Here is a 17,927-nt window from a genome sequence, read left to right as displayed (position 1 = left end):
TTGCGGCGGACTTCCGAAGCTATGCTCTGTGAACGCTTCATCACGGACATGACTCACCATTTCGTCTACAACATCCCCCAAATATTGACCTTCAAGACGGCGGTACAATTCAGGAATCAGGCGGAGCTGGCATGAATAACGGTACTGTGAGGAACGCTTTCGTCGTCAATAGTATATCACGCCTATCTCACCACTTTCGTCACCTTCTCGGACTTATTCGGCATTCCTCTCGCAGTCTGGCCGAAGCGTGAGCAACACGAGTGGATTCTCCGCGACAATGATCACCGACAGTGGAAGCCATGGATCAGAACTGCGCCTGTGCGAGTTGGCCAAGCTCATACGTCAGTCACTGCGGAACGGCGTTTCATTGTTCCTCCACAATAGTCTTGCGGGACCGCAGCTTGCACGGAGGAAGAACTTGGGCAGGGATGTACTGCAGGCCAGTCACAACAGGACGCTGAAGCAATCCACACTGTCCACCTTTCGTCACGTCAACCGCGCAAATGGGCCATCAAGAAGCCCAGCGATTTCCGAGAGCTTCGAAGGCATCGGTTCAATCGCGATCTTTCTTAGCGCGCGGTTTGCTGGACGGGATCGAGGACTTCGCGGACCTGATGGAGAGGTGGATTGGCGGCCTTTGAAGGAGGATGCTATGTTGAAGGATGGGAGGGAAGATATGAAGATATGGAGAAGGTGTGGAGAAGTTGCGAGGATATGGAGAGGATAGAGGAGAAGCGGGAGCCGCAACCTGGGATGAAAGACCCGGATCTTTCGTAGGGGGTGAGGATGGCTGCGCTGGAGAGGATTAGCGTTGAAAAGGCTTGTGGGGTTACGATTGCGGTGAAGAGCAAGTGGGAGAGAGGGTCTTTACACTGGACACGAAAGTCGTTGAAGAGGAGATAAGAGCGAGGATCTAGGAGGCGTTTAGTGGTTACTGAAATTGTCGCATTCATTTGTCGACATGTGGACCATTCTTAACAAATGTCGCCAAAGTCGCCTAGTCATAAGCCTTTGAAACTCTAGAATACAACCCTTCTTCAAAGTGTCGCATGTATCTCATCCTCGGCGAAGATCAAATCTAGAAACCCATTGCCCTTGTCATCAGCTTCCGCATACGTTTGCACCAGGTCTTCCTCGTTATAACGCGATGTTCGGCATCCACTCCCCTTCTTCCCACACCCGGCATCAACAACCACTTATCCGCACCTTCGATGGCTTTTAATATCCGCACTATATCACTTACGAACCTCTGCTAAGCCTCTAAGTACTTGTTTGGTTGCATCGACAACGCAAGGTCCCAAAGGGGTTCAAGAGGCTCGTCACACTTCGGCATTCTGACTCGTCGCGCTGCGTCAAGGTAAAGCATAAGATCCGCAATGGAGGGAGTTTCTCACATTGCAGGTTAATTAGAAGTTTCGTAGATGCGGTATTAACTATAAGAATCTAGATAGAAGGCAGCTAAAAAGTATTCTAAAGCACCTAGAGAATAACTTATACTATAACGTACTTTACCACAAACCCCCCACACCACCGAACCCCTACTAAATGCTACTATCTTATTTAGATTGCTCTAACTCTAAGCTGCTTAAGATAAATCTAGATAAGCTATCTAACTTATCTATATTGTCTTTAACTACCTAGCACGTTTGCGCGTTATACTCTAGCTTACTATAGCGTCTGTAGCGTTGCTAAGCTAGCTACTTACGATTCGCGTCCACGAAGGACGGCATTGCCGAGCAGCTGCATCGTGACATGGACGAGCCACTCTACAGCCAAGTTGGAGGGAACAAATGCAAGCATTAGCTCAGCCAGACCTAAACCGGCGAAGCTAGCCAAGTACGCGAAGGGGGTGTTGCGGAGGCCAAACTTGAGAAAGGGGATGGTGACGAGGAGGAAGTATCGAATAGGGTCGAGATTGAAGCAGCGGACCAGGGCGAGGAGGATGTGGTGAAGGGCCTCAAACGACGCCATGGTGGTATGAGGCGGAGCTGGATCGAAGAGGATCGAAGGACTGATTGCGCTTGGGAAACGGGCGTTGGGGCCGTATAATCTGATGACGCGACTAGTGGGTAGATGACTGTGGTCAAGGTTGATGGGTGGGAAGATGGGAAGGCAATGGTGTATCCCTTTATATCCCTCTCCGTGCCAGTGTCTTTAAAGACATTGTTAACCTCGCACCCTTTATATCCCTCTTCATGCCAGTGCCTTGAAAGACATTGTTAACCTCGCACCCTCCACAAGGCCACCAGTGGACCGCATTGTATACTCGCTCCACCAAAACGATCTGAGCTAAGACATACCTAGGAGTGTCTACTTGATAGCTGATTCACTTTGGACTGAGACACACGTCACGGCACTGAACCCCCCGGTCGCGGCCATACGAGGCGAAGCACACACGTTCTAGAATCTGGCATTTGCCGCAAGATTGATTGGGATGTATCAGACATAGATGCACGAGAAACAACTCGCTTCCGACCACCGTTTCTTGTGCACGCGCATTTCCAAGGGCGTGCGTAGATCGGACACCATCTCATTCCTCAAACCTTCTCGCCACCGGAACCCTCAACCGGTATTTTCCCAAATTCAAGACCATACCAAACACTGCTAAGAGACCAACGGGAAGATCGCAAAGCCAGCTCACAAGAATGATTGGCAAAGTCGAAATGGGGAGGCCACTGCTATCAAGCTGCTGGTGCGCTGCCTACGCCCCCTATCCCGCCAGTTGTCGCCGTTTCTTGCAAGCCCAATCTGGCTTCTCATCCACCCTCACCATCTCCCGCCCATCGAAGAAGTACAACCCATCCTCCTCAGGCGATGATGATGCACGCTCCTCTGAGTCCGCCAGTCCGTTGCCGATCTTGTAGTAATAGCCAGGCTTGTCTACCCTTTGACGAAGCCACATCACAAGGACTCCTTGAAGCGGGACAGGTGGAGCCGCTGGAAGGATGTTCTGCGGGCGCCCGCGGAATCGCTCGTTCAATGGGGTGCAGAAGGGATCAAGAGCATTCTGGTCCTGCTGATTGTACCCGAGAGCCGGGATATTTGGATGTCCGGCTTGAGGTTTCGGCACGGCGTAGAGGTCATTATACGAGCCATAGCCATCGTCAGGCTTGGAATGGGATCTGGATGCTTGGGGACCCCCGTTGGCGTACAGCCGCATCTAGTTATAGGATCCATAGAACGGGCGGTGGGATTGCTGGCATGTAGGTGATCTTAGTGGCATCCGCGCCGTCTTTTCGTATGGGCTATATGGCAGAGTGTGGTGCGGCGGATGCATTAGTCGTACCGTCTCTTCGTGCGATCCAACGGGGGCCGAGATGTAGGGGCCGCGGGGGCCTCGGTATGAGACATGGCGGTTCTTCGTACAATCCGCGCTCTTCGTGCTGTTGATGTAGCCGCAGCGGCGGGGACTGTATCGCCTCTCGATGAGCTTTAGTTGTGTCGATGTCGCCCCTTGGGGTTTGGGTATGATTCAATTGGTGTTGCACCATCGTGACTCCGCCGTGCGTGTTTGGATGTTGAGGGAGAGAGAGAGAGAGAGATGACGAACATTGTGTTTGGTTTTGGGCGGCGGAAGCCTGGAGGCGGTGAATGACCTACCACATCAAACTCTTCTGCCGCGTCGAATCCTTCTGCCAGGTCAACCCATGCGACCGGGTCCAACCCCTCTACTACGTCAAACTCTTCTACTACACCGAAACCTTCTACCACATCGAACCCTTTTCTTGGCCCTGTTGGTTGCCTTGCACCTGGGAAGCGGCTGGAGGGCGTGTGCATATTTTCCGTGCTAAGCGACCTGGTCCCACGAAGCAGCAGGATCTGGGAACTGCCTCCTTACAACGACGAATTCTCACCTCGACCCCCCTCAGATTGGCAGCAGGCGAAGCGTGTCATCTCACCCTTCGGTCACGGTGAACATTGGATCACTATCAGCTTTGATTCCGGCAATATGCAATATACCATCTTGGATTCCATGTCGAAGATATCGCAGTTTTCGAGCACCTACTCGAAGATCGCCGAGCGCATTGCCCAGAGTCTGCAGCCCAACATTGGTCCCAATATGCTGGGGCGCCTCGTCTGAACACTACTCGCCGAAGATCGTTCGCCATCTCAGCAAGTAGGGACCCAAGATTGTGGAGTGTTTACCATTGTAAACACGCTTCTCCTCGCTGCTAACATCGATCTGTATACCTTCTCGATCGACGCATTCGTATGGCGATTGGTCTTGCGCAGGTATATAGAGAAACGGCATCCAGCGTCTGACACACCAACCGATTAGATTCAAGAGCATCTCGAAACCTTCGGTGCCTCCGAATCGTCTGAGCCAGTTAGGTTTACAGACGCCGCGGCAAGCTACAAAACCAAGGGGGAGCGGATTGCATTGCTGTCGAACATAGCGCGGGCTATTAATCGCATGCAGACTATGTTCAAGAAACTCTTAGGCGAGGCAAAGCGTTAGGAAGCAGAGCTGCAAGCGCGCGCTAATCACGCGGACGAAGAGGCTCAGGCTAGCAGGCAGCAGTTAGAGGCCTACAAGGCGAACTACCGCTCGGCTATCGCTAAGAGTTAGAGCGCGGCTAACATGATTTGACGGTTGCAGAATATTACAGCGGACGAATACAGTGCAGTCTCTCGTGAGTCGAAGCGGGAGATTACTCAATTGCTAAGGATCCAGGCGACCATTCACGACATCGCAGAGGCAGCTCGGGGCGTGCAGAGGCACACGGAGGAGATCCGCGCGAACCGGCAAAAGATTCGAGAGCAGCATGTCGCTGCCATGAGGCAGCTTGTAGAGTCAGAGCGCACCAAAGAGTCAGAGCGCACCAAAGAGTCAGAGCGCACCAAAGAGTCAGAGCGCACCAAAGAGTCAGAGCGCACCAAAGAGTCAGAGCGCACCAAAGAGTCAGAGCTACGTCAAGCAGCGAAGGAGATGGCGAAAAGAGCTAGGGAGCATAGGAAGATAGTAAGGGAGCAAGAAGCTTTTCTTAATAGGCTGCGTGGCAAGGATGCATAAATCCGCGCTAGGGTGTAGTGGCTAGGAGGACTACGAAGGGCTGCGGACTAGGTCGCTTTCTTGGGTTTGTTTCTCCGAAGAAGGATTCAAATAATATCCTAGGGTTGGAGAACGAGCGTATATGTAGCTAGACATGGAAAAGAAATATCTGTCACTCGTGATAGATGTATGATACTCTGGCTTTCTAGTGCTTGCTCTGCAGGTTACCTATTGCCAGATAGTTCTATCAATCAACTCACGGCTCCGTACTTGCCCATTTGCTGATATTGCTTTATATCCTAGATGCGAGGGTGCCGACATGTGGAATGGAAATTGCAATCGCAGTCGTCTAATACGATGGAGGTGTCGAAGATACTAAAGGATATGGCCAACGATCGCTCTGCAGCTCCAACCAAGATGAGGTAGGACTGCGCATATTGTGATGAAGTCTATGTACGATGTCCGACTCCTAATCTGGCGTCGAGCTTGTCATGGAGCTTGGGCAACGATGTAGAGTGGAGGAAGTCCGGATGTGCGATCTTGGGCGCGGCTCTCTGGGGGGGCGCCATCCGATCTCTGCGGGCAGGGGGGGTTGCAGTGGATTGGGGCCTTGGGTTGGGGGGACTCTGTGGCACACGGTAAAAAGTAGTTACACATATCGGCATGCCTAGGAAAGAAAAAGTCTGTCGTGCTTCTCGAGAAGGAAATAGTAGTCTCCGGCCGCATTGACACTTATACTTATCCAAGGAAGTAAGTAATATGAGTCGACCCGGCCACAGCATACAGCTACGTGCAGCCTCGCGGCCTCCCGTGCAATCTCCTATGCCGGGTGATCAGGGCAATCTATGCAAGTATCTCTCCTGTAATCATCCATGCAGGCCTATGTACGAAATTCACGATTGCCAGAGCTTTGCGCCCTGATTAGCAATCTAGATCACCGTCCTACCGCTCGAGCACAATTCTAAGGAGCGGAATCACGTCTTCTGTCTCCTCTCCGCCCTACTTCCTACTTTTACTCCCTACGGGTTCCACTAAATGCCGTTTCCCTCGATCCTTTAACCTACAAATAGTTAAACGATCCTGTTCTCTAGTCGCGGTTCTTGTCTCGTGCATCGGGACATAAATCCTCTATTACTACTTCTGGTTTTTACTGTTAATAGGGGTAACGGCATAGGAATGGCGAAAGTTGAGGCTGGTGGAACGGTGGGTTCTAAACGAATTGGTGCATAATGCAACGTGGAAGTCTTATCTCGTCTCGATGTAACCCACCACGGCAAAGGCCTTACGCCGAGAAAAGGGTGCGAGCGCAACATTTACTTCGTCCGTACGTTGAGAGCGGACCAAACAGCCTCTTGGCGGGCTGGGTGATGCCCCTGGGCGGTGACTGGCCAGTATTTTAATAAGTCGAATCTCTCAGCCCACGGGCCGCTTGGACCCATGAACATGCGGGATTACTCCTGAAAGTACCCAATCCATCCGGGATTAGCGTTGTGGATTTGTAGATTCTATTTCTCGTTTCCGCAAACCCTGTAGCGCATCCCCACCTGCATGGTATGCTCTATATTGGCATCAGATACTGATTGTCGAGTCATGCGTGTTAAATATCATGATCACGTTCTAGTGGGCAGCTCAAATCTCCTAGGCTGAGGGGCTCCGAGAAGTTTGAGAAGAGGCTCGAGACCAACCGTGATGGCACAAAAGTGGCAGAATATAGGTGTGCCAGCCGGGTCCAAGGTGTTTAACAAGTACGGAGGTCTCGTCTGTGTGGAGAATTTGCTATTAATTAACTAAAACGCCCCACCTGCGGCTTCACCGGGATAGCAGACATGAATCTAAACTTTGCATTTATATCCGTACGAACTGAGGAAAACCGGGTTTAGGTAAGTGTAGTCGAAGTTGCCACTCATTTCGCGCTTTCGCGCCGTATTCATCCGATTCCTGGGAGATCGATCAACATGGCTCATGAACAGAAAACTCCAACTGCTGCTGGACGGCGCGTATATGGGGATGGGCGACTTGACCCTCGTATTGTGGGCTTCCCCATCCTCGAAGGCATTATGCAGGGCATCGTTAGGGTTTGTTCAATGGCCTAGCAGTGTCAGCGATAGGTTATAGTGCAGTTACGAGGAGCACTGTATAAAGAAGGAAGTTGTTCGTGGCCTTGCTCGAGCTTGAAGTATTAAGTGTTGTCGACAAACCCGTTGATGAAGACATAAGGGGTGCCTTGTCCTTGACCCAGCGAGTTAGCACCCAGCGAAGTGAAGGAGGATGAGAGTAAGCCCACCTCACGGTTCATAGGAAGGCTGACAAGGGGTTTCTAGTTAGCGCTCCGGGGTTTAGCAAGGCATGGGGACGATGATGAGTTGACGTGGTGCTGTGGAATGGGGCTCCTGAGCCGCCGGATGCGCCCTGGAGTGATTCGTCCTTCTCACTCAGGTGTGATGATTCCCTGATGTGAAATGGATGAGATGGTGGTGTTGGGTAGGAAGTAGGGGATGGTAGGAAGAAGGGAACGGTAGGAGGAAGAAGGCAGTACAGCGGGAGAGCTCGTAGTAGTAATAGAGTGAGGCAGCATTCTCCGCGGTCGATCCACACCGACGGCGCTCTTCCTTAGCCAAAAGTACAACTAAGGAGAGGGAGCAATGTTAGGTAATTTCAGAATATAACTCTAAAGAGGGCGGGCGCAACAACCTTCAGCTAAGTGGGTCTGGACAGTAGAGGTCGTATACATAAGTGAGACGTAAAATCCGCATGCTAGGAGATAATATAACCTTACCTTAGCCATCCACGAAGGGATTGTGTACTTGTTCATGCGCACTGCTCCAGTCGACGCTCGTAGCCTAGCAAGAGTTCAGGCCGTCAGAACATGAACATCTTTCTGTGAAAAGACGCGGACATTAGAAGTAATCTAGGCCAATCCCAGAGGTAACGTCGTAAGGAATCCTCCGTTTAATCGGTCCAGCCAAACGACGAATCGCCCAGCAGCCATCGTTCTCGAGGCACTCCGTGACAAGCCGCAGGTACGATGGAAACCATGGTACAGTAGTAGCCAACAAGACCAGCGAGGAGACGCTTTGCGCAGCTGATCCTGTTTGAGAAGCGGCGTTCCGACGAGAAGTGCGAGGGAGCCAGATGGCGCAGCCAGTGGAGGTGAATATGTATATAACGTGAAATGATAGCAACGCCGATTCAGACAATAGTTGTAGCTATTTAACCTACCACCTACCACCTGCTAGGCAGCCTGGACGGGATATTCGCGCGTGTTGGGGAATGAATCAGGCCGAAGCTTATCGGTGAAGCACTTATCAATACGTTGCTGTGAACTTCACGTCACTTCGAGCCTTATTCGTAACGTCTGGCGCCAGCATCTCTATATCTTCTCTAGATCTGCATAACCAGTTGCGACTAGAGCATCACGACAGGGAATCCATTGGAATCTGTCACGATCTCGGATCCATTATTATCGGAACCAGTCACCCTCAAGGATTTGAGCCGGAAGATCGCGTGCTTGAATGCGTCTGAGCAGAGGAGGTGGGGGAGTAGTAGTACTGTGCTGGCTAGCTGGTAGCGAAAAATAGCACGTTCCAAACTTCATGCGGAGCTTTCGTATCTCCGATTGGCTCATCCTCACCCCTGCTGTTCGTCCCGCTTTTCAGTCGTATCCCAATCGCGAGCTTTCCATCTGTGATCAGGCTTTTTTGTTGCCGACATGGAAACCTTGAAGCTTGGAAGCATCGTCCCGAGTTTCGTCGATTGCGAAAACGGCCGCAGGGAGAGATATGGAAGGGGAAATATCTGCTCACCGGATCCTGACTGCAGGAAAGTGTGTCGCATTTGCAGTACTAATAGACCTTAGTGTTGAGCTGTTGAGAAGAGGTGGAATGACTCGAAATAGCAGCACTTCGGAAAGGGTTGGTTTCGAATGAGATGGCATGGATGGGGCGTCGCAATCAGGCTCCTAAAAGTAACGCCGCTGAATGGCTGCACTAGAGGCCAGAGGAGAGCTAGTGTGCCACCATGGTGACTGATTTACAGAAGGGGTTGTTGAAGAGATGTCGAAGAGAACGTTGAAGAGATCGTCGAGGGGGTCATCGAAAAGGTCATCGAAAAGGCTGTACAAGAAGTCGGTGGAGAGTTGCAATGTCCATAGCAACAGGATGCATCACTCCCGCTTCTCATCCATTATTAATGGAACCAGGCGTGGCGTAACATACTCGTTTCGCGGTATCCAAAGCCAGTTCACTGCTCCCAGCTCTTTCGAGGCACGACGATGCTAGTCCTGGTTGGGAATACGATGGCTAGGCGAATAGAGGGAGCTCTGAAAAGAAGAGAGTAGAGAGGATAATAGCGTAGAGAGAGAAAAGGATGTCGAGTCTGAATAGATATATTTGATTGAATCTCGGAGAATGCAGAACCACAGCAGGAAGGCAGAAGAGGCTGCGAGATCGGAGACTCGATCATGCGCCCTCGGAGATTCCAGAACGTCCCTGCCTATCGCTTCCCATGCCCGCAAACGCCGTGCTCTTGTACCATATGCACACGAAACCCCATGAAATGCATGCCGAACCAGGCGATATCCACCACCTCCTATATCCAAAACGCCATGCTTTGTACCATTCCATGAAACGCCGTAGTATGCCGAGTGAGATCGTTGAGCGCGATCGAAGGCCCGCGGGGCTACGCCCTCCGTTTCTGTACGCCTGCCATGGCTAAGGCGTCGACCCGGGCCTGCAAGCCTTCATCTGAGAGCTTCCGCTTGAAGGCAAGACGTTTGCGGTCTGGAGGACTGGGTGACCGATCCTGGGGAACAAGCGAGTTTGCCTCTTCCACTTCCGCATCCTGCAGAATCCTGACGAGCTCGGAATGATCGATCGAAAGGTCGCGATTGTCTGGAGAGTCGGCGGCGAGGTTGTGAGTGGGGGGGAAGTCCGATAGCTGCAGGTTCATGGCGCCATCGAGAGTGCGGTTCTGGCTGTCCCTAAACTTAGTCCAACCATGCTCATGGACCGTCAGTGTGATTTCATCGGCCTGCTCGACTTTAACTGCACGGAAAACGCAGTACCAAGCTTCCCGCACGGCTGGTGCCGGCTCCGCTTCCTCAACTTCGTCCGCCTCTTCCACCGGCCGTGCCAGTCTGGCTGCCACTTCATCTTGGGTCCAATGCTCAACCTTGATGCAGGCGATAGTCTTGATCTTGCCCTCGGAATCGTCAATGTATTGGGCTGCCTTGTTTTCGAGGGTCGTGGTGTCCTGTGAGGTAGCCACCTCGCCTATGAAGGTCGGGGAGCGGCGGTCTCTGATGCGGATAGAGACGGCGGGGCTCTTCTTAGCCTTGCGACCCAGCTGTGGGAGCCTTGTATCGCTCGTGCTGGCCGCGTGCAACCGGTCCACACAGGTCTGCAGGTGGGGCGGGTAAGGGCCGGCTGCGCGCACCCGCTCCAAGGCCGCATCCTGCAAGCCCAGAGCAATAGTATCATGCAAGACCCCAGGCATCCGGACCACAAATTCGCCCGATGTCTCGTCCCAGTCAAATCGCAACTTGTCCGGCCACCACGAGGCCAACTCCTTGTCCTCGGCGAGCCGCGCGTGGAGGGCTGTGTATTGCTCGGCGTCGAGCTTCTCCGAGACGAAGCGCGGGGATGCTGCGTATGTGCCCTGATGGACGCTGGCGATGGCGTTAAAGAGGCGCACGATGGGCGAAAGAGCACGCGCCGACTGGGGAGACGACGGCTCGCAGGGGCCGGAGGGGCAGGGATTTTCGGGTGCCGAGCCTGGAGAAGGAGGCGGCGTGTCGCTCATGACGGGACTGAGAGTTGAGGGTTGAGGGTTGCGCGGTGACAGCGATGGGCGCTGGGCGATGTGCGTGTCAAAGTGGCGGGTCGCGGGTCTGCTCAGTAGCACTGCTCGTTGTTCTTCCCACCGTGTTAAAGGTGAGGAATACATGTACTTGCGGCTGGTAGAGTAGAGTATCGATGTGTACAGGTTTCTCGTCCGTCTGATAAGTGTGACACGCAAGCGCACTCCGCCGCACAGGCGCGCCCTATCAATTGCAATTGCTACGAACTCTACGAACACAACAACCACACATCAGAAAATTATAATTGAAATCGCATTCAAACGCGCTTCATCTGTAGTATTTACTTGTTTCGTTGAAAATATAAAATGCGGCATGCTGCTGCGCGGGGTCCCGAGGCGCGGCGCTGATCGCAATTTTTTAATCACCAGAAGACGGACTCTACGAACTCAACAACCACGCATTGGAAAATTATGATTAAAGTCGCGTTTAAAAGAGCTCGATCCATACTAGCTGATTGCATTGTTAAAATATAAAATGCGGGTGCAGGAGGGCGCGGGGAGTATCGGGTGGAAGAGGGAGCGAGAGATCTCTGATCTTCGGCGTTCTTGAATTGCAGGCATGAAGAACTGCGCACGCCTTATGCACTCTCCTTGCGCGAAAAAAAAAAGAAACCAAAATAACGCACTTACTTCCAGACCTTACGTCGAAGAAGACCTAATTATTCCAGGGTTGCTCTTCGTGGTACTTTGTAGTGAGTTGCGACAGCTGCAGCAACTCCAGCACAGTGAATAAGGCGGGGCAAACTCCAAAACACCGAAGCCATTTCTAGCCAGACTTTGCGATATTTTAGAGCCATAAACTACGAGCAAGAAAGGCTGCAGCTGGAAAGCGCCAGTCGTGAAAAGCGGAATAAACCAATTCTTGCGCGACAATACTCCTAGGGTTTCTTCAGTTCTAATGTCCTTGAGATGGGCGAGGCGCGGTTATTCGCGCAGGAGACTCCTCTTAGAGCAGGAAGGTATGCATCCAGGAAAAAGCAATTAGTCAGTCCCGTCTCCGCTTTGCTATTAACAGTGGGCCTAATCATCCACTGGTTGATTGGATTATTCTTACTTATGGCACCTATCTTGCTTATAGTACCTTTCTTGCTTATGGTACCTTTTTATGGCGCGCCCACCTGCCTCCATGCTAACGACATTATTAAGCTGCAGAGAATGTAGGCGATTTGCTCTCAGACTGTCTCCTTCGGAGCGTAGTTCTCCACCACGACTATAGATCCATTCGGGGTCCATACACGCCCACAGTCGAGAATGCACGCACATGAAGAAGCCCTGGTTCAACCAGTACCAACCCTACAGGTTTCCCCAATTTCAACGACTCCCGTCATCTACAGAACCCGCCAACATCGCCCTCATCCTCATCCTCGACATCAACCAGGAACCCCATGGATCAAAATTCAAACTTCCCAGCCCATCACCAACATCTTCTCTCCATCAACCTTCAACCCTGCAACCACAGCCGCGAGCTACGGATCAGGTTCTACCATATCCCAGCCCCCAAAGCTAGGACTGAGCGAAATCAACCACAAGAATGTCCTCCTTCTCGTTCCCAACATCGAAACGAAACACCGCTTCAATCGACAAACTGGAACCCCGCTCCCGAACCCCGCCAAACCCGTCTGATGATTATATCACAGGGGCGGCAAGTAAGAAGGCATGAGTTAATAGATAGAGACACAGAGGAAGTAGCTCTCTCTATATATATATATATATAAGGAAGGAAAATAGTTACGTGAACGAGTAACACAATATCTAGCAACAAATTCCGTATGATCACGGTATGGCGCCGTTCGCTTTCCAGAGCTATCCGTAGCCGCTTTTTTCAAGCACCATGAACACACGCTCATGGTGTGGATCGAAGAAGCTCAGTCCAGGTGATATGGATTCGTTGCCAGATGTAGCCCCAGGACTCGTATTCTCACAGGACTATGTGGATCATATATGTAGCTTCTTCGTCCGTAATTCTGTTCCATTAATCCACCACTTCTCCATTCTGGCCTATTCACTATTAGGGGTGGCTATGTTTGTTTGGATATACTTGCGTCGTGCGTTGATAAAGTGGCATGGACGAATCTGGTAGTAATCCTTGAGCCTCTCATCTCTAATATGGAGGACGGATAGACGAGCTCGCCTTTGGAAGACTTAGCAGCCGCCTGAATCATTCGGAAGATCGCCGTCACGCAGCTCTTAATCGAATCCCGGCTCTGAGGTCAGTTATTCTAGAAACAAGTCTTATCGCAGCGCTCTACTAGGTGAGCCCATATCCAGCAAAGAGAGCAGCTGGGTTCGAAAACGCAGATACCACTCCGGCATGTTTGACCAAATGGGTGAACGTCCACCGAATCAACTGCGACTTAGAAGTCCAGGAACAGGCATCAGTGGGTCGATACACCGAAGGTGTAGAAGACTTCGCCACTATGCAAGCATGAGTACTGCGCAGGCTGGCTCGATTGCGTGGGAGCTCTGGAGCGTGGAGAAATGCTTCGCCAGGATCTCGTCGGTGCGGAGTTGTATCCTTACGGCTGGAATCTACTCATCACCGTCGTGATTGTGGAAGTGTGAGAGCCAAACCTAACCACACTGCTAGCTTAGGTCAGACGAGGTGGAGAACCTGCCCGAATGGCGGGTTCTTCTCGTGCTAGATAACGAGCGTCTCCAGCTTTGAGCTTTGACTGGCAAGGAATCGTCGAGGAGCGGATGGTAGATGGCTTGTGGTGACGATCCGGCTTAGATCGGAATAGTCGAGCCATTACTATCCAGTGCGGTGCGATCTGAGCATGCCGGTGCTTCGGAGGCATTCCGTGTCCTGCAGAGCGCCGGCCTAGGAACCCTACAGCAACTGAAGCTATTGCGCCAATAGGTAACAGATAAGTGCTTCGAGATGAGGCCCATCTAAGGGAATTATTCCTCCACTCCCTTACTGGAGAGTGAAGTACCGGCAGATGTCGAGCCCGGAGCCGAATGTGAAGAGCGTCAGGTGGTTCCCTCCTCCAAGCATCCCAACGCCGAACTTCGACCATGTCCTCAGTCTATAAGTCGTCCTCGGCGTTGCGAGGTTTTCTTTTTCACTCTCCGCGGAAGGCTCTCTCTAGGCTCAAGTGCAGGCTTCTTGACCTGGGGATTCGCCTCGAACGAACTGAACTCGTCATCCGCGACCGTCGTGTCCTCTTCGGTATCCTCGTCAAGCTCCTTCGAGGCGGCACGCTTGGTGAACCTGTACTGGACAGCGGCAGGGCTCGGCAAATCATCGTCGGCATCGGTATGGGCGGTAGCAGCGGCGGGAAGAGTATCGCGGGCCCTCTGAGCAGCCTCAGCTGAGGCGAGCACATCGGCAAGTTCCTGGTGGGTGATATCGATGGTGGGGTGCGTTGCCGTTGCGTCACTTCTCCGTCTGGGGCAGAAGTCGCACAGAGAGAAGGATATGGTCGAGGAGGCAGAGACGACGCCCGTCTTGTCGTGAAACTTGGTCCCCTCATGACTAGCAACAGCCACGCCAATGTCGACGGGATCACCGTTCGCATCGGCGCCTCTCTGAGTCTCGAAGCGACATACGTAGTACGTCGCCCAGCGCGGCGGCAGGCTCGTATCCCAGCGGGCTTGCGTATCGCGGTATTCAATGTCCACTCCCAGAAAAGTCCGGATCTTGCCTCTCGTGGCGAGCAGGTACTGCTCGGCAATTGCTGGGAATGCAGCCTTGCCGTCCTGCGAAACCGCTATCTCCGACACGAATGGAGGGCGGCCGCCGCGGGCGCCCTGGTGCAAAAAGGAGATGTCGGGTGCCCTTTGAATGATAGTGTCCTGCATGCCGAGACCTATGACAGGACTGCCGCCAGAGCTGATGGCGTCCAGCGACTTCCGTGCCCCGTCGGATGTGGCATTGTCCTGGCGCAAATCGGCTATCTTCCGCTGCAGCAGCGCTCTCAACCCTTCCACGAATGCTTCGTGGAGTGGGCTCGCCATTCGAAACACAAGATCCTCCGTGTATGAGTTGTATGACCAGCGAAGCTTGTCCCTCGCCCAGTTGCCGAGGCGCAGGTCACCAAAGATAGCATCCTGCAGCAAAGCGAACTGGTCTGGCGAGAGCCGAAAGCGCCGAATGCACTGCAGCTGCCGACGCCCGTTGTATAGGCTTCGTACGAATAGGAGGGCGTTGCGCGTCTTTGATTTGAACTTGCGTGGAGAGGAGGGCGCTGCGCTACGCGGGGGCGAGAGGGGAAGACGTGGTGTTGCCGGATTTGGCGGCGTGACGGTGCGGCGGGAGCTACGCGGTGGGGTTGTAGTCGTGGGCCTAGGAGCGGGACTCATTGAGATGGAGGGTAGCGGGTGTGGCATATCATCGTGCGTGGGTGATGGGGTTGACGTGAGGTTGGGTTTGAGTTCGCGCGGCGAGGCTGACTAATCGCCTAACCCTGCCACCATTGGAACACCAAGAATTCACCCGAGGTCATTCCGCGAACGCGCGCCCAGCCTCGTATTTTCAGGCACACCTCCCCACGTGCTCCCCTCGAAAGCCATTCTATCGCCGTTCCGTATTCAGAAACCCGCCAGCCGCTGACCGAGGTTCATCGCCATCATTCCGCCATTCCGTTCTCGCACCCACAGCCTCGACGCCGTTCTCGCACTCACGCCATTCCTCCAACCGCGCCATGCCTATCCCCCGCGACAAATCGTGCCCACCTCTAGTGTGTATTGAAGGAAAAGTTTTCTTTTTCTTTTTTTTGTGTGCAGCCCGGAGTTTGCTGCGTAAAGGTGGTGCGGCCGGTCACGCGACGTGCGACGGCCCCGCGTCGAAAGTTTGGTTTCGTGTAAGCGAGACGCGTCGCCCACACCACCCACCAGAAACCTCCACCCACCCAAAAAATGCCACCACGTCGTCAATTTGGCCATGCATTATCGCGAAATATAATTTGGATCGCAGATTACCGTCAGACGAACGTGCATGAATTATTGTGAAGTGTGACGCCAGTTGTGGTGCTGCAGAGTTGGCGGCGGGGTTTGACGTTGCCAAGACTCGCTTTTTGAAATGTAGTCACATCACGAACATGGCACAGTGAGGAAGACTCATGGAACTCGTGAATTATTGCGTAGAAACCCAGCCTATCAGGCGCACCGGCCCATGGTCGCAGTAAAATGAAACCCGTGAACGCCGATTCTATGCCCATATTTCCGGCCCCAGGCGGACGCAAATGCTGTTGGTAACGTAGGAAAATGGCGCAGCGTATCGCAAGGAAAATTAGAGGAACAGGCGCTGTCCAAGGGAGAAAGAGATACTGGGAGAGAACATGTCGTATCGGAATCGTCGTGGCTCGGCTCATATCTGGCCTTTGATGTCTGCTTTGTTGAAGGCGGCGGCGCGGAGGCTCTGCCCGTGATGATGGAGTGGCGTAAGGTTGGGGAGCGGGAGCTTTAGCGGCGGCGTCTCATCCTCTCCGCAGCCTTCTTCTCCGCAGCCGCCTTCCGCGCCTCCGCTATCTGCAGCCGACGCTTCTCGTGGAGCTTGAGCTCCACTTCGCCCCGACGAACCTCCGCCCGGGTGATCCTCTTATTCTCTGGCCTGGGCTTCTTCTTCTGCCAGGAGTTCAGCTTCTTCTTCGGCGGCGGGGGCGGGGGCGGCGGTGGCGTCGGCGCTCGTGCAGCGCGCCGGCGCGTTTCATGCCGCTGCAGCGGCGAGGATGGGCGGGGCGCGGATGGCGAGGACGGGAGGCGCGCTGAGGAGGGAAGCCGGATTCTTCCATCATCGGCTGGCGAGGAGGGGAGGCGGAATCCTCCATCATCATCACCATCATCATCATCGTCCTCCTGGACCTGCGGTAGCTCCTGCTGCTGCTCCTCCTGCTCCTCCTGCTGCTGCTGGAGGATAGCCAAGCAGTTTTGGTACCACTCCTCGAGCTCCTCGCGCCAGTCTCGCGGCGCAAAATGCGCCTCCCCAGTCTCACTCCCAATGTTTCGGCTCATTTTACGGAGTGCGGCTGCGAGGCGGAGCGGATGTAGTTGAGCAGGTCGTGTAAGGAGCGTCGGGTTGCCGCAGTGGGCGGCGGAGGGCTTCTCTTCTTTAACGTAGAGGTCTTCGGTGCTTGCGTAGAACGTGACGAGGTCGGCGGGGGAGGCAGCGGTGCGGACGGGGCGCACGTCGACGTTGAGGGTAAGGCGTGTCGTGGACTCGGTGGATTTTGTGGATTTTTTTGGGCGTGATGTTTCGGTGTCGGCGTAACACGGACCGAGCATTCCAGATGCAGCTAGCGCGGCTCGCGCCACACCCCACCTCACATCAAAGACTCCACGGTCGACCACGACAATATGCGGTTATGTCTGACCTCTCCAGGTACGCCGTGCAGTCCAATTTCGTCAGATGCTTGCTAACTCGTCCTCCCAATTTTATTTCAGCCGCACTCTGCCCATCCTTCATGATAGCCCCTCGATTCCTCCCTGGCCAGCCCCACCTCACCCCCACGAACCCGAACATCGCCTAAGGAAGCGCCGAATGTGGGGGCAGAAGGATGGTGCACACACTCGGGGACAAGGTGCGGATTCTACAGAGGCGCGGTCGGAGGATCGGGAGGTGGGATCCTTCGGCGGGCTGGGAGAGACATGAGAATGCGTGTATGTGGGCATTCAGATGCGTGATGAATGAAATCCTCAGGATTCAGATCTCTGAATATGCCGCAAAGTGTACACTGGTGCAGGAGCATGCACGGCAATCAGGAAGGGTTTCGTGGAAGAATGGCTTCAGATTCTCATATCGAACACCTCTGCGATAGTAAGGGGTGGCAGAAGTCCGGTTCCTTTGGGGGCCTTGCTACACAACCTTTCTCCCAGCATCGCAATGATCTACTCGTATTGGATGAAGATGGCGGAAGCACGATAACCTTGGGATGCGCTCTCGCAAACCCCATGCAGGCCTTCCTTTCCGCTCCAGGCGCCGTTCCCAGGGCATCTGACCACAAGCAACGACCCACGAACAACTGGGTTTGTGTCCTTCCAATTGCCAGCGTGGAGATCGAAATGTCCTCCATATGCTGAAAGCCTACGATCCCCGCTGATCTGATGGCGTTTCGGTTCGCGTCGTACGATCCAGCCG

General features: G+C 53.5%; 7 protein-coding genes across 7 annotated transcripts; 3 read left to right on the top strand and 4 right to left on the bottom strand.

Annotated features, from left to right (window-relative positions):
- Positions 1–164: 164 nt before the first annotated feature.
- Positions 165–1,066, top strand: BU26DRAFT_135063 (uncharacterized protein). Its single transcript, XM_033819732.1, has one exon. It carries the CDS (start codon positions 278–280, stop codon positions 725–727), a length of 450 nt encoding a protein of 149 aa, XP_033689227.1. The 5' UTR covers positions 165–277; the 3' UTR covers positions 728–1,066.
- Positions 1,067–2,710: 1,644 nt separating this feature from the next.
- Positions 2,711–3,777, bottom strand: BU26DRAFT_500014 (uncharacterized protein; the record flags this gene model as incomplete). The annotated part of the gene is made up of 3 exons (XM_033826458.1): positions 2,711–3,160; positions 3,287–3,430; positions 3,601–3,777. 3 exons carry the CDS (start codon positions 3,775–3,777, stop codon positions 2,711–2,713), a joined length of 771 nt encoding a protein of 256 aa, XP_033689226.1.
- A 1,000-nt stretch (positions 3,778–4,777) lies between these two features.
- On the top strand, positions 4,778–5,419 carry BU26DRAFT_500013 (uncharacterized protein; the record flags this gene model as incomplete). The annotated part of the gene is made up of 2 exons (XM_033826457.1): positions 4,778–4,963; positions 5,297–5,419. 2 exons carry the CDS (start codon positions 4,778–4,780, stop codon positions 5,417–5,419), a joined length of 309 nt encoding a protein of 102 aa, XP_033689225.1.
- Positions 5,420–9,670: 4,251 nt separating this feature from the next.
- BU26DRAFT_558930 (uncharacterized protein) lies at positions 9,671–10,792 on the bottom strand (the record flags this gene model as incomplete). Its single annotated transcript, XM_033832623.1, has 1 exon — positions 9,671–10,792. One exon carries the CDS (start codon positions 10,790–10,792, stop codon positions 9,671–9,673), a length of 1,122 nt encoding a protein of 373 aa, XP_033689224.1.
- Positions 10,793–12,576: 1,784 nt separating this feature from the next.
- BU26DRAFT_135046 (uncharacterized protein) lies at positions 12,577–13,045 on the top strand. The gene has a single exon (XM_033819731.1). It carries the CDS (start codon positions 12,681–12,683, stop codon positions 12,927–12,929), a length of 249 nt encoding a protein of 82 aa, XP_033689223.1. The 5' UTR covers positions 12,577–12,680; the 3' UTR covers positions 12,930–13,045.
- Positions 13,046–13,487: 442 nt separating this feature from the next.
- BU26DRAFT_135040 (uncharacterized protein) lies at positions 13,488–15,192 on the bottom strand. Its single transcript, XM_033819730.1, has one exon. The coding sequence runs from the start codon at positions 15,179–15,181 to the stop codon at positions 13,874–13,876; it is 1,308 nt and encodes a 435-aa protein (XP_033689222.1). The 5' UTR covers positions 15,182–15,192; the 3' UTR covers positions 13,488–13,873.
- A 1,063-nt stretch (positions 15,193–16,255) lies between these two features.
- On the bottom strand, positions 16,256–17,074 carry BU26DRAFT_558928 (uncharacterized protein; the record flags this gene model as incomplete). The annotated part of the gene is made up of 1 exon (XM_033832622.1): positions 16,256–17,074. One exon carries the CDS (start codon positions 17,072–17,074, stop codon positions 16,256–16,258), a length of 819 nt encoding a protein of 272 aa, XP_033689221.1.
- Positions 17,075–17,927: the final 853 nt, after the last annotated feature.

Source organism: Trematosphaeria pertusa (assembly GCF_010094035.1).
Source record: "Trematosphaeria pertusa strain CBS 122368 unplaced genomic scaffold BU26scaffold_2, whole genome shotgun sequence".
In the NCBI taxonomy this organism is placed as follows: domain Eukaryota; kingdom Fungi; phylum Ascomycota; class Dothideomycetes; order Pleosporales; family Trematosphaeriaceae; genus Trematosphaeria; species Trematosphaeria pertusa.
Note: the sequence above shows the minus strand (reverse complement) of the source record. Positions and strands in the feature narration are given on the sequence as shown.

What these genes read in the sequence shown, in the direction of transcription:
- BU26DRAFT_135046 (XM_033819731.1), top strand. Translation starts at nt 12,681, where the DNA reads ATGAACACACGCTCATGGTGTGGATCGAAGAAGCTCAGTCCAGGTGAT.
- BU26DRAFT_135063 (XM_033819732.1), top strand. Translation starts at nt 278, where the DNA reads ATGATCACCGACAGTGGAAGCCATGGATCAGAACTGCGCCTGTGCGAG.
- BU26DRAFT_135040 (XM_033819730.1), bottom strand. Translation starts at nt 15,181, where the DNA reads ATGCCACACCCGCTACCCTCCATCTCAATGAGTCCCGCTCCTAGGCCC.